Consider the following 15,595-nt stretch of genomic DNA (forward strand, 5'->3'; position numbering starts at 1 on the left):
TGGATAAAATTTATATATGGAAGACAATGAACAGAAGATCAATGAAGACTTTGGTGATGACTTGAAATGCTTGCAACTGATACTCCACTTGCCGGTTTCAAATGAAGAGAGTAAAATTCAATCAGAAAGTCACATGTATTAGTTATCCAAACTAGATATATACATATGATAGAGCTTTTACGTATTCTACATACCACACATCTTTGAGAACAGTTTTGAGAGTACTCTTGGGTCTAATAAGATAGGAAGAGATATGAATGAAATCAGAAAGGGATTTCAACTTCTTCATGTCAAGAAAGATCTAATTCAGTTGCTACTTGGGCTACTAGTTGTAGTTGGTTGAAAGAGGAGATGCCCATATGATGCTTATGGCTAAATTTAAAAAATTATTAAAAAAATGTTCAACTATATATGAGTGGAAATTTTACATTGTGCGGGGGGGGGAAGGGGAATAATAACCAATGTTCCATTCCCACTTGAACCATCTTTAGAAAGGAAATGTGCCATGACCCTCATGGGTAGATATGTATTCTTATCCTTGAGTGTTACATTTATCTATGCTTTGTAGTATCTCTCATATTTGTAGTTCTATACATTCTAGAAGAGTTATTTGTCTTGATCTTTTCCTTTATGTCTAAGGATGTTCTAGCAGGAAAAGAAGGTTGGTACACATGCTACCAAAATTGTGCAAACTCAATCTTATGACAGTAACTCTAAAAGAAGTTGTGATCAGGCTGAATAAAGTGAGGCTCTTGAAGCAAATATCTTTGATGATTGAGATTATGAGTATCCTTCTACATTAAAAAGGAGTATGACACTTCTTCAAAGGCAACGCAGGAGCTTAGAAGATTAATACTCAAAAGGGGTCTAAAAATACATGTATGTGATGCATGATTTTGATGGGCCTACTCTTGAATGCATCATGAGGAAGTATTGACTTATCACTAGAAAATCTGAAGACCGATATCAGATTTAGAGTGAGTCTGACAAGAATCCTTGGGGGAAGAGAGCCTCAAAGGAAGTAACTATTGGACCTGACTTCCTAGGATCATTATTCAAAGGGAGAATTTTTAAGGTGCAATCCTTTGTGAATGATATCTTCTCTATGAGGAGAAGTTCTAAGTGAAACTCCTTGTAATGCATTCTTCTCAGTGAGAGAAAATTAGGTGAAAGCCTTTATACCACCCCCTGACTAGGTTCATGGTGGTTACTATTTCACATATGATAACAAAAGGTGATGATCTTTCATTGACATATATAAACAGAAGGTAACCATTATATGGTGACAATCTTCTAAATAGCAGAATTGTTATCATGACAGACTTCATTAAGTTGTTGTCCCAAAGTGCTGGAAATCATGATAATGAACATATCAATTAGAAGGTAAACATTGTAAGGTGACAACCTTATCAATAGTTGATCTATCTCCGAACACCAAAATGTGTTGGAGCAAGTGTTATGATGGTTCTTCGGGTTGGATTTTGTCAGACACCTTGATAACCAACTCATCATGGTTGTTCGGGCCAAATTTTGCCGAACACCGTGAAAATCAATTTGTTATGGTTTTTCGAGCTGGATCTTGCTAGACACCATAACTTAAATCTATCATAGACCACACTTAAGGTGGTGTTCAAATCTTGTATTATAATTGCTTTAATTCTGTCTTTACTAAAGAGGGAGTGTTGAGAAATTTAGCCTCATAATAAATTGACGCAAATTCCATTTGTAATATATGTTAACAGATATATGTGTGTGTTGATGGATTCATGTTGATATCCTTAAATATACCATTCCAAGAATATCATACTGAGATGATATCTCTTCATATACTTAAGAGCATAATCTGTTCTATATAAATCCTCCCTAACTAAGAGGGAGTGTTAAGATTATAGCTATAGTCGTATTGATTTAATCTTAACATACAATGTTGATATTATATATTATATATTATATTATAATTATACTATATATATATATATAATGTCCAAGGGGTTTAGCTTAGTTGGTTTTAGCAATGAGTTTTCATTGTGGACATCCTAGTTCAAATCCCAAGATGGACATATTTGTGGAATTCTAAGTTGTGACTCTTGGTCTTTCAATTGTTGTTTCTAGTGTGATTGCTCATAAGGAGCTTGAATAAGTTGTAATTGTTGCTCTTAAGGAGCACCCAGTTTGTAAACAATCTTAAGTATATACTATATATAATACATATGTTATATTGTGATTCATATTGTTAATATATTAATAAATGATTAATCATAGAGACATGTCTCCTACTCTTATATTTATAAGAGATTGGGATCTGCATTTGGTACACGCCTATAACAATGGCAATGTAAATACATTTGCAGAAACGATCCTTACAACATTAACAATTATGACCAAGGTGTTCCTATGACATACTCTAGGGGTTTGTCTCTAGATACATACCTCAAACAAAGGGGATATCCCCTTGCTTCAAAGAACTTTAAGGACAAATAAAATCCTCTAGGAAACACACATAGGCTACACTAAAAAAGATGGCATGGAGAAGTAGTCATTGGTAAAGGTTTTGTATGTGAAATTAGTACTATTACACAAGGATGAGTAAAAATCACCAAGGACACATCCACAAGGTGACTAAAAACAGATACTATTACAAGTAATCATTTGCATAGTTTGTCGTATCTAATATACCTAGAAGTAGTGAGAAAAATACTTAAACTAAAAACCATGATACATGAGTGTGCATCTAATATCAAATAGCCCATATGATCACAACTATATGCCATAACCTTGGAAACAATGGAACCTGATGAAAAATAACAACTAGACAATCAATACCCTATCAATTAGATTTTTCAATGCTAACAAATAGCTCCACTATGGTGTTTATCAACTCCTTTATCTCTAGAGTGTTCTAAATTTATAGGCCTTCTGAATGTTTGTCAGTATTGCCATCCAGACCTATCAGTCAGAGATCTTTGTGGATGGAATTCGCAGATGTCTCCAAACTATGTCTAAAGAACTGAAGCAGCATATGTTGGGATGGGCAAAGGTTGTGACAAGTTGGGGACCAGCTTTTTGCTAATCAGAGCATCTGATGAAGTAGGTTTAGAAAATTTCAAGGTATATAAAATCTGAATAATATATAAATAGCATGAAAAAAAACAACTTTGAACTTGAATAATTAATAATGGATGTTAATGCAAGGTTTGGTTATCCCAACTAGGTCATAAAATCCAAATCCCAAGTCAAAAGATATGAACCATATACAAGGTAAATGGAAACAAATCCCCTTGCAGGCCAAAATAAAATAATCTATATCTTTTTAAAAATTACAATATATTATATTTGAAGTTCTTGTCAAATGAAAGTTTGGAGAAATGAATAACGTAAAACAAAAGGAATGAAACAGTATTGCAATAGACAACTGCAAGTCAATGATAGAGTCGAATCTTACAGTTCCAAGGCAGAAAGACCCAATCCAGGAAGCAGTCCATAGTTAAATGCCTACAAAGAAGATGAAACAATAAGTCGTTAAACAAAATTCCATGAATAACTATGCGGCCAGTACAATGACTACAGTGAATTGGTGCTGTAGCAAATTCAAAGGAATTTTGATATGTATTTTCAAAGCCCAAATAGCCAAAACTGAATTCATGTTTCCTGAGAATATTCATTTACTTCTTGTAAAGCAAAACTAAAGCAAAGTCCATACCGGTCGAAAATTTCGGACTCTATAAAGTTCATCCCATATCCAAGACTTCTTTAAATTGTCCCAATACACTTCCATGTCAACTCCATTCCATAGTACATCAAATGCTGCTTCTGCTGCAAGCATACCTGGAAAGTAGAAATAGTATCAAATCGATTATTGTTATATCAGCATTCTATTAGCTCAAGGATCTAGTACTATCATATAACACAATTAAAAGCAAACTATGGAAAATAGTTTTAAGGAAGCAAGACTGGTTTTCTATTAGGTGACTCGATTTTTATATTCCTAATTCTAGAGGAAGTGAAAAAATATCTTTCTGCAGAAGAAGTAACTCAATCTTAACTAAAATCATGTTTGAGAAAAATATTTAAGGACATATAAAATAGCCACTGCTTTAAACAAAATGATGACAGTAAACCCTAGAGCAATGTTGAAAAAATCAGTCATGGTTTCAGAGAGAAAGCAGAGACAGTAGATTGTTTTCATTCATCAAATATGAAAGAAAAATCTTATTCATCAACTATGACAGAAACTTGCCTATCCATAATGCACCCCTTGTATGCAAGTCAAGAGTCAAGACACAAGCCAATTAATCTGAAGGTGACAATTGATGTGCATCTGCATTTGAGGGGATATATCACAACACTTCAAGGGTCCTAGTTCGCATTACATAGACTAAACATTATATTGTATCACTCCATAATTATTTTTTTCTGGTACACAGACCAAGAGGCTTTCTAAAGAAACAAAACTTGTCATTACTTGTCGGATTGGCGATTTCATCTTCCTATTCTGGACTTTCCGATCGTGTAACTTCAATGTGTTTGGTTCTTATCATGATTTACAAGATTTTGCCAATGTTAATGAACCTTATTATCACAATGTAATACAATTGGATTGTGTTGTCTATGGTTCAAATCTTCCAGTAATCATTTTAGCCAAATTGCTTCAAATATGGCATTGGCAGCAGATCCTTATTCAGCTTCTGTTGAAGAAAATGCTGCAGTAGTTTTTCTTTTCCTTTTTTTCTGCTCCACTAAATTATCAATGGACTAAGGTTGAAGCAGTATCCAATTGTTGATTTCATTTCCTAGGTTTCTGCTGCATATTCTGACACAGAGTAACAAAATAATCTTGGTGCTTTTACCTTTGTGAATTTTAGTCTAAGGTTTGTTGTTCTCCAGCTATATATTGTTTTCCTAGCTTTCCAATGTGATCATCAACATATAGTTTCATCTACAGGTTTACCCATTTCATCTGCAACCAACGTTGAAATTACACAGGAGTTGAAACAGGCTTAAAATTCGCCATAAGAGACTTTCTTAAGAGCTCCTTGCATACTTTGCCTGAGATGAAATTTCTACATTCTTTTTGGATAATATCAACTCCAAAATAATAATGAAGAATGCTCAGTAAGTCAACTCAAATATTTCCTTCAACTGTCATTTGATAATATTTATATTCAAAGTTGCTGGTTCACGTTCCGGTTTGAAGAACCAGTTTGCCAGTATGGCAAAATTTTGAGATGGGCTTTAGGCTTGTTAGCACAAAAACATGTAAAAATTATATATATATATAGAGTCCACCATAAAATTAAATTATTAATAATATAACCAAATGTATTCTTTATTAATATTAAATAGCATATATTTAATTTAATATTTCTATATATATTTTACACATTAAATTAAAATTATTACAAATACAACAATATTACAAATTTAGATTATAAAAAAAAATAAAAAATAAAATAGTATTAATAAACTTTATGCATATTATATATGGACCTTTTGCAAAAGTAGTTCTGTTGATTATTAATATACAAACAGTGACAAATCCTTTAAAGCCTTCAAATATGCGATCCATTGATATTAAATCAATTTAATGTCCCTAAGTTCTATCCATACATTAACAAACTATTCAAACAGGCAATACATCCATTTGCCCAGAGAGGGACAAGCAAAGACAGAAAGGGCAGGCACAAGAGGCTGTAAAATACAGTTTGGAAATACATCCATTTTCCAGCAAGCAGAAGACACTTCATGGCAGATGAAATCCCTTTCTCCTCCGACAAGCTTTCTGCAGTGTTGAAAGAGCTCGACATAGCACCAGATTCCGTCATGACTCTGGCCATGAAGAGGAAGTCGCAAGGATATGAAAGTCCTGCAATGAAGGGCAAAACCAAGTACCATGCAACATTGTTGGAGTTCTGAAGCAACTATTTAACTGTTCTGGCAACGAATGTTCCAAAGACATCAAAATCCATGAAACAGAAATATACCATCATGGGGGCAAAGTTCAAGAGTGAACCCCAAACTGTATCAACATGGAACCTAGACCTGGTTCGAATCAAAGCAAGGGCCTGCCATAAGACTGGAGATTAATCATTCCCAATAAGCATGTCATCAATATAATACACTGATTGTAGTCATACCTGATCTTTACAAACTAATATACAGGCTTGGATCAGCTTGTCTTTGAGAAAAGAAAATTTCTCTAGGATGTAATATTTTTTCCATTGCAGGCTTTAGCTCCTTGCTGCACATCATAAAGGACTTTCTATAGCTTGCAGCCAGATGAGTACTTATTTGAATGTGATAAGAAATTCTCTGCTGATTGCAGACGAAAAGTAAACAGGTATTATAAAAATGATGCTTAGTGATAAATCTGAAATAAGAAATGATGTAGGGACTACATGATCTGATATGAATCAAGGGTTACAAGAATATCTTCATTCCAAATATCCTCCCTAGTGTATATGCGACTGGGATTATATTGATTTAGGAATATATGTTGTGTCAATATATGTCTTTACTCACTGTATATCCGCCCAGTATAAGCTTGTGAATTGTTGACCCTGTCTGATTGAAATCTATACTGGTATGCAATCAGACATGATGACTTTCTTGATTTATTTACAGTAGATACCTGCCTCTATACTGTAAACTTTTGCTACCCAAATTAATCACTTCCAGACCAGACGACTTTATTGTCAACACCTTGATTCTGGTATAATTCTGTCTCATTATGAATGATAACCTTTACTGTTTATCTTCCTCTTATCTACACTACTGAATAAAAGTGTTTTATCCCTCTGTCTCTTGTAATCTTGCAAACCAAAGCCTCCAAATCTGAGTATTTGTTTCAAACTGGGCGCGTAGAATATGTTGACTGGATTATGCCAAACATAGATTTGGTATCTCAGAACTATAATGTGTATTGTAATTTGTATTTCTAATTCGATTGTAGATTTTTGCCTCCCTGGCCTAAAGCTTGTTTTTGTGCTCCTTATATGCTGTCACTTGTCAGTAGTCACACCCTTTGATAGCGATGTCATTGTTTCAGAATAAGCACAGATCATTTTACATTGTCCTGTTTGACTAAGGTTTTATCACTGCTTTAGAGTAATATTAATATTAATTAATGTCTTATGCGGTGGTTATTATTCGTTATCATAGACTGGTTAATTCCATTGATAAGATTGTATTGTCACTATAATAACAAGAATATTAAATAATTATTAATTGCTTATATGTGTTGATTATCTTATTCATATTAATTCAATATAATGTGAAAGCTTAATATAAAATAATTATTAGTATTATATTGATAATTAATATTCTTAATTTTATTACTTGTATTGATCAGAATTAATATGAAATACTATCTATATATTGATATCAATATTAAATCCTCTTCTATTATTATTTATTGAATTAAATTTTATTATTTAATTATTATCAGATCCTATTTTGGTGGGGACATCATACCATAGGATCTCTTTAAGAGTTCTTCCAAGGCTGGAAAAACTCCTTTATTTCATTATTTATTTGTTTTGAGAGCAGTTATTGTGAATTTAAAGCTCAAGGACAATGTCAATATTCATCCAGGGATTCCCTTTGCATTTGATGGCAGGATTTTTAATTTCACATAGTGTTGGATTGCTCAAAGATTTGAGGTGGCTTGGGTTTGTTCAAGAGATTGGCAAATATTTACTTGGAGTGTGTGACCTTCATTAATTGTCATGTCCCCTTTCTAGAGTGGACATCAGAGACGATAGAGTTGGCCTATCATTTGTTAAATTGTAGCTTCTGTCGGATTGAACTGTCCTAGAGTTAATCCTTCTATGGTTATTGTTAATCATTACTTATACATACTCTTATATATATATTGTATGCTATATATTATATATAATATTTTTATATATAATATAGATATGTTATAATTAATAATGTTTTAATTAATGATTAATTAATATATATAACCATAGAGACATGTCTCTTCACAAGACATGCCTCTTGAAGATATATTTATATATCTTGGAAATCTGCAATTGAAACACATAGAATTACAACAATGTTATTACATTTGCAGAGATCCTAAAACTAACATGGTATCAGAGTCAGGTTGCATATGTAATGAAAGTTTAATTAATAGGTTATGTTGTATGATGTGCATGAGCACATTATGAATGCAGTGGACGATTGTATTCATAAACTTTGTTGAAGTCAAAATCCTAAATATGGCAAAGCAAATGAAGGCAGCGATTAAAAGACACAGCAAAAGAGCGATTCAAAGGGGGCAGTGATTATTGCTATTGTAAGAGCCACGACAGAGAAATGTATTGTCATTATTCAGAACAAAGCAAATGAGTGCAATCACAAGAATATTTAAAGGTGTGAAAATGGACTTATGGCAATCACGAAGAAATAAAAGAAGGATTTAAATTCAAAGTGGTAGCGATAGAGATTTATAATATCCATTGATATTAGACATATAGAATAGAAATTATTGAACATCTATGAAAGACAAGATGACCATACCACATCAGAATTTCCTCAGTCAAAGAAATGAAGGGCACAATAGTGCTTTTGTATGACAAAGATACTTCCTTTAAATTTTCTCCATGTTGAGACCAACAACGATGACCCAGCAGCCATAAATGATCAGAATATGTTGTGGTATGAAGGTTTGAACAAAGTCACGATAATATGGTCAGTGATAGACAATGACATCATAAATGGTTGATGTACCGATAGTCCATAATGTTTGGAGTTTGTAAAAACAAAACAGTAATAATTTTCAGATTGGAGAAGGCTCGATAAGCGTAGATAGCTGTAGGAAAATCTTAAGAAACAAACCAATTGATCAAATTTTCACACCATGAAATCAGATTTGGAGCATCAAACATTAATTCATTTTCAGTAGTGCGTCGGTAGAACTGGGCAAGGAATATTGTCACAGATTATCCTCAAAACAATAAATTTACATAAACTGTGACTAAAAATAAAGGATGTTGGACGGCACCAGCAAAGGTCTTTGTATTTAATAAAAACATACTTGTTTGGTTAGATAATTAAAAGATAAATATATATATATATATATATATATATATATATATATATAAGGTACGAATTATGAAGAAAAAATAATATTATGACCTTTTCATTTGAAGAGTCACAACTCTAAAATAAAAGGATATAAGTAATAAAAAGGATACTGGAAAACAAATGAGTTAGAAGTGGAAGCTTATATGGTGAATGTGAAGAATCTAAGACAATGACTGCACGATGATTAATTGGCCTGACGAAATTCTACAGTCAGTGCTGAACAAACACTACAACCAGCATAAACCTATAAGAAATTCATACGGCAGCCTCCAACGATATATTTCTCGGAACATATTTGGTGTACAGATCCAGAGTTGCAGATCGAACAGGAGAATATAAAGGAATAGTTAGCAGTGATTAGGATATATAGAGGTATGTCCACAAATAGCATCGAACATTTCCGAGAGTGCAGGACAAGAAGAATAGATAACAATTCTCTATGAAGACAAGTGAAGCCAAACAATGCATGGTCAAAGGGTATCAACCTAATAATTGGTGGTGTGATAATGCCACTTCCATGATGGTACTAGCAAAACATAGGTTGACTGTATCATAAATCAATGATGAAAACTGTAGGTCCCAATATACTCTAGAAGAGGAATTGCTTCAGGACTTTCCAATGAGGTTCAAGGTAATGTATTTAATTGGAATACATCGGGTTGCAAATCATGCTTAAGGTAACTAAAAGGTATGATTGCATCTGTTCATTCTTATATAGTTGTTTTATAAATAAGTACATATAATGTATTACTTAATTTTCTTATATAGCTATTATATAAATGAGAATTTATAAGGAGAGTATCTTAATGTTAGAATGATACTTAATAACTTCATATTATGTTTTGTTACAAATAAATATGTTAAACAATGCAAGTTATTAGTATTATTGTGAGTTACTAATATTGTTATTGAAATAGAAATGAAATTTAAATATTATCAATATTGAACTTTAGGAGAATATGTCATCTAAGGAAAACTCATATATATAGAAACTAAGTATTGAGTTATCTTAATTCTATTATAATGTTATAATGTTATTGTTAGTAAAAGAAATGAGTTAAATTACTAACATTCAAATTAACATTATTATTTTTCTATACACACTATCGAGCCATGTACCTTGATCTTTTCCTATGAGGATGTTCTTGTAAGCACAATTTTTTGAGGTTAAGAGGGAGTCGATAGAGGATATGGTTTCATCAACCTTCATCTCGATCATCTTGAAAGAGAGGGAGCAGATAGAGGATATGGGTTCGTCAACCTTCAATGATCTCGATCATATTGATTCAGAGGGAGTAAACCATGTTGTGATGGAATCTTCAATGATCGATAAATTGTAACAGTCAAGAAGACTGTAATTCATGCAACTATGTGAATGGGCCTACCCCTTGTGTACATCATAAGAAAGTGGTGACTTCAATTGAATCATTTATGAGTCTCTCTTTGATAAATGAAAATTGACGTATGAGTTGGAGATTCATACATGTGGCAAAATCATAATCAATCAAGATATTGGTGTATTGTCGACAAGTTTGAGAAAATGGAAGGACATGTCTGCTTCTACTATTAAGCTAAATGAATATTTGGATCTTCAATAGATGAAAAGAGCAAATTGAAACTTAAAAAAGGAGTTGTCACATTTGATTCAAAATTGTCAAACAATATAGGAATGAGTGAGAATTTTACATTGTGGGGGGAATAATAGTCAATGTTCAATTCCCACTTGAACTTTCATTAGAAGGGAGCTGTTCTATTCTCAAATATTCTAAGAAGACAATTTTTGAATCTTCTTGGGCAAATAAGTATTCTTATCTTTTGCATTTATCTAATTTAATAGTCTCTCTCTTATCTATAACTCTATACTTACTATAAGGGTTATTGGCTTTGATCTTTTCCTTTATGGTTGAGGATATTCATACAGGAAAAGAAGGTTAGTACTTTACACATGCTACCAAATACTGTGCAAACTAAACCTAATGATAAGTAGCCCCAAAGACCCAGATGATCGAGATGGATAAAGTGAGGCTCTTGAAGAAAATATCCTTAATGATTGAGATTATGAGTATCCTTCCTTATTAAGAGGGAGTCTAGAATACATGGGTGCGACTTCGTGATTTTGATGGGCCTACCTCTATGTACATCATGAGGAAGTATTGACTTATCACCTAAAAGTTGAAAAGATTAATTTTCAAAGGGAGTAGACCATATCACTTTAGAGGTAACTTAATATGATTAATGTTGTTGTTTCTTATGCACTTATTGACTAACATCATATGGTTGATGGTTATATACATACGATGATAAATCTACTCTTGTAGAAAATGCTCCATGATTTAATGTCATGTGACCTTGTGATACTGATGCACTTATCACAAGGATGAGTTAAATTAGTACAAATGAGCAAAGTGTTGATATTTTTACCAAGCCTCTTGCAAAGTTGAAATTGTGTACTTCAGAGGTAAAATTGTTATGACTTTGTTGTAAATGCATTTATTAAACTATATATTCATGAATACAAATTATTATTTTTGCTTGCAAGCTTGTATTGTGAAAAGTGATGACTTTTCTTGTGAAAGTGATGACCTTTCGTGTGTTCTGATCCTATTATAAAGTGACGACTTTATTTTAGTTGATCTGTTTTCAAACAATGGTTGAATTTGGTGTTATCTTTCAGGCCAAACTTTGTTGGACACATTGATAACCTTCATGGGTCTTTTGGGCGATAGCCGGACACCATGAAAACCCATTGTTTTGAAAGTTTGGGTTGTCCTTGTTCTTTGAGCCGGATTTTGCCTAACACATTGATAACCTTCATGGGTCTTTTGGGCGATAGTCGAACACCATGAAAATCCATTATGTTTTCTTTTTCTCTCTTAGTTTAAAACATAATGATGATTACACCTTATTGTGTAAGTTAAACTTATTTCAATTTCCCTTTTCTTAAGAGGGAGTATTGAGGATTCTAGCCTCTTAGTGTATTGAAGTAAATTCCATATGTTAATTTACATATGTGTGTTGATGAATTCATATTGATATGCCATTTTAGGGATATCAAAGTGAGATGATATCTCCTTATACTCAAGAACATAGTATGTTATATATCAATCTTCCAAAATAAAGAGGGAGTGTTGAGATAGCTTCGATTGTATCTAAGTCATAGTTATGGTAGAAAACAATTGATATACATATCATTGTTAGAATTAGATATTGTTGGCATGTTTGTTCTAACACATTTCGTGAAGCGATGTCTACTATAAAAGGATCTCACCTATGATATAGACTTCCTATTGAGACTTATATTATCAAAGGATAACGTATCTAGTGTGATATATATATTAAGGTCTTTAATATGACATTCTAAGATTATCGTGATAATGGATTCTATAACATTCCTCCTAAGCTAAGAGGGAGTGTTAAATTGTAGCTTCTGTCGAATTGAACTATCCTAGAGTTAATCTTTCTATGGTTATTATTAATCATTAATTATACATACTCTAATAGATCTATCTATATATATATATATAGTATGCTATATATTATATATAATATTTTTATATATAATATAGATATGTTATAATTAATAATGTTTTAATTAATGATTAATTAATATATATAACCATAGAGACATGTCTCTTCACAAGACATGCCTCTTGAAGATATATTTATATATCTTGGAAATCTGCAATTGAAACACATAGAATTACAACAATGTTATTACATTTGCAGAGATCCTAAAAATAACATCATTAGAGTCTCCTAGGCTGGCAGTGGTATTTAGAGACTCAATCAAGGTATACAGTGTTTGGATCTGGAGTTTCAGAGAGTAGGAGGACAGTTGAGAGCAGTTCCTTAATTGTAGGAGTTTCCTACATTTTAGGAGGTGGAGATGGGTTATAGTCTTGAGTCTCTATGAGATCATTCTATGGTTTCAATTTCGGGAGATTTGGAGACATTCCTATTTTTTAGGATTATCCCTAATTTTGAGGGATGAGACTATCAGTTATTTCAGATTATCTGGCATTAGTCACAGGAGGTGACGAGTTCAGTTTCAACTTATAGAGGTGTTTTGGCTATCAGTTCGCTATTTGGGAAATATTTTAATATATTTAACTATTCTCCTAAGTTAGCATCTTAATAATTTAAATAAGGCTATGTTACAACCATTTTGGAGTAATAAGGGATTTTTTGGCCTCGTCTGGATGAATATCCGTTGGTGTAATAGCTCGTTGGAAAGGTCTTGAACTTTTCTAAATATTTCTCTTTTGACTCGAAGCATTTCGGTGAACGAATTTATTTCTATTGGAAAAAAGGTCATTTTCTGGATACTTGACCACTTTAAAAATGAGAAATATATTATTTTATAACCCAACGCCACATGGGGACACTATTAGGGTTCGAGCTAAGTTTGGTGGGTTATAAGGAGGTAAAGACAAAGTTCGAAGGCATTATTGACATATTACATCTTGGATTTGTGATTTGGGCTCTGATTGAGCTTTAAGCACTTGGGATGCCAACCCCACTTGCTTTTCCTGCTTGGGATGTAGCCCCCAAAAAAGTGGTTTGGATTTGTTGCAGTCAGAAGCATCTTGGAGATTATGCATTGTTTCTTCTAGAGAATGCAGTATTGAGTCAGATTTTTACCTAGGGTTTGGGTATTCTATCCACGTGTGGGCACTTTGCAGATGTATGGCAGCACCTGGCAACCATATTTGCAGCTGTACAATAGCACCTGGCAGCCATATTCCTTCCCACGTGCAGCAATAGAGAGCTGGAACTTGGCCGTAGCTTCCTTATGGACTCATATTTCTCCTTCATGCCTTCAGGTTGGGTTTATCCTTGGTTGTAATCATCTGGATATTATTGTAAATCTTCATCTAGTTACAAATTAGGTTTTATATTCAAAAATGTGCTTGAAGCGAAATTGATTTGATTGTATTTGGATTATATTTTCAGAACTGGTTCATGTTATTGTACTTATGTTATTACTTATTGAAAAATCATCAAAAACATAAAACAATCAAACTCTTCAACAACTTCCATATAGTTCTGCAAGAAAATTTTAATAAACAGGAAAAACAAATTTAAAAATAATAAAATTACAGCAGATCAACAGAAGAGATCCATCAGGGATCTTTCAGTGGTATCAGAGCCTAGAACCTGTCAACCTATTGGAAAAGAAATCAGTTTAGTTACAGGCCAATACCATAGCTAGAAATAAAAATGGGTGCTCTAAGGTTTCATCTTCGTTAACAAGCACAATTAAGATGCCTCTTGCCAAGACATTCAATGTTGCAGTTATGAGCAGCTACCATCAGTATTGTTCTCTTCTTAAGGAGATACGCAACCTCCTTTCCTTTACAGAATTCATGGGTGTACTTGAAGCAGATGATAACTGGGTATCTACAAGCTCCTTTCAGCAGCAAAAAGAGAAAGAAATATTAAATGATAATAAAGAAGCCATTGGTCACAAATTGAAAGAGATTACAATAAGGGGACAAACCATTAGAGATGTTGGAAATGTGACACCAAGGTGTGAGGCCTATTTTGAAATTTGCAACAGCAGTTCAAATCATGAGGCAACATTTATTTCAAATGGAGGTAATGATGTTGATGATGGTATTCAACTTAAGAATGGGATGACAAGTTTAGTATGCAGGCAGTCTGATTTTGAATCTCATAGAAGCCAAGTTGAAGACTTCTTTGAGCCACTTCTATCTAAGCATGTGAAGAATCAAGATGGGGTGTTGTTTGATGATTGGAATGGAAGCATGGAGGAGGCTCCCACAACTATGATTTGGGGCGGTGATAGCTTACACCCTCCTCCTTGTAATATGGTAACTCTTTCACTTGGGAATAGTCATGAAGGCCCGTATGCAAGTGGTGGCCATGAGGCTTTTTATGATAATACATTTAAAGAGGTAAAAAATATAATTAGAACACATCATAATAATTCTGAAGTTCATAACAGTAGTGACATAACTTCGTTACCTCAAGATGTGGCATCTTTTGGTTAAGAAGATAACAATGATTTGTATTCTATATTTGAGGGTACACATGGTGCAAGCATGGCACGTGATGATGGGAATGGTACAAGTCATCACAAGCCTGATTTTGTGTACTTTGAGGTAGATGATGTAAAACATTGTCAAAGGTTGAATAAATATTGGTTAGATAGAGCTATGCAAGCAAAGATACTTGCTGCCCAAGCAAGACGACGTCTCCAAAAAGTCAAAGAATGCCATAAGCAGATAGATGATGCAAGGAAACAAAGGGAATCATCCATTAAAACTTTATTTCTTCCAACGGAAGAAGAGGCCAGCATTGATTTGGATGGAACAACAAGTAATACAGAGGGTCAGTACTATTTTGGTGAGTTTGCACAAGAGAGTAATCCGAACATAAGTAGTTCAGAGGCATTGGGTGATGAGACTTCATTGCGTAATGAGACACCATAGCGCAGATTCAGAGGTGGTACACATGCTTGAGAACTATCATTTTTAGACTC

At 33.2% G+C, this 15,595-nt stretch overlaps 1 protein-coding gene across 3 annotated transcripts in view; it reads right to left on the bottom strand.

Moving 5' to 3' along the window:
- ETFQO (electron-transfer flavoprotein:ubiquinone oxidoreductase) overlaps window positions 1-15,595 on the bottom strand; it is a 234,742-nt gene that overhangs the window by 72,632 nt on the left and 146,515 nt on the right. For all 3 annotated transcript variants that reach the window (XM_089787027.1, XM_089787028.1, XM_089787029.1), the window contains exons 12-13: window positions 3,701-3,825; window positions 3,443-3,492 (exon numbers count right to left, since the gene is read on the bottom strand). In XM_089787027.1, the coding sequence (XP_089643153.1) occupies window positions 3,443-3,492; window positions 3,701-3,825 (175 nt within the window). The remainder of the gene's footprint in view (window positions 1-3,442; window positions 3,493-3,700; window positions 3,826-15,595) is intronic.

This window comes from Cupressus sempervirens, chromosome 6 (genome assembly GCF_028749045.1).
Source record: "Cupressus sempervirens isolate cs-2001-9-10 chromosome 6, ASM2874904v1, whole genome shotgun sequence".
In the NCBI taxonomy this organism is placed as follows: domain Eukaryota; kingdom Viridiplantae; phylum Streptophyta; class Pinopsida; order Cupressales; family Cupressaceae; genus Cupressus; species Cupressus sempervirens.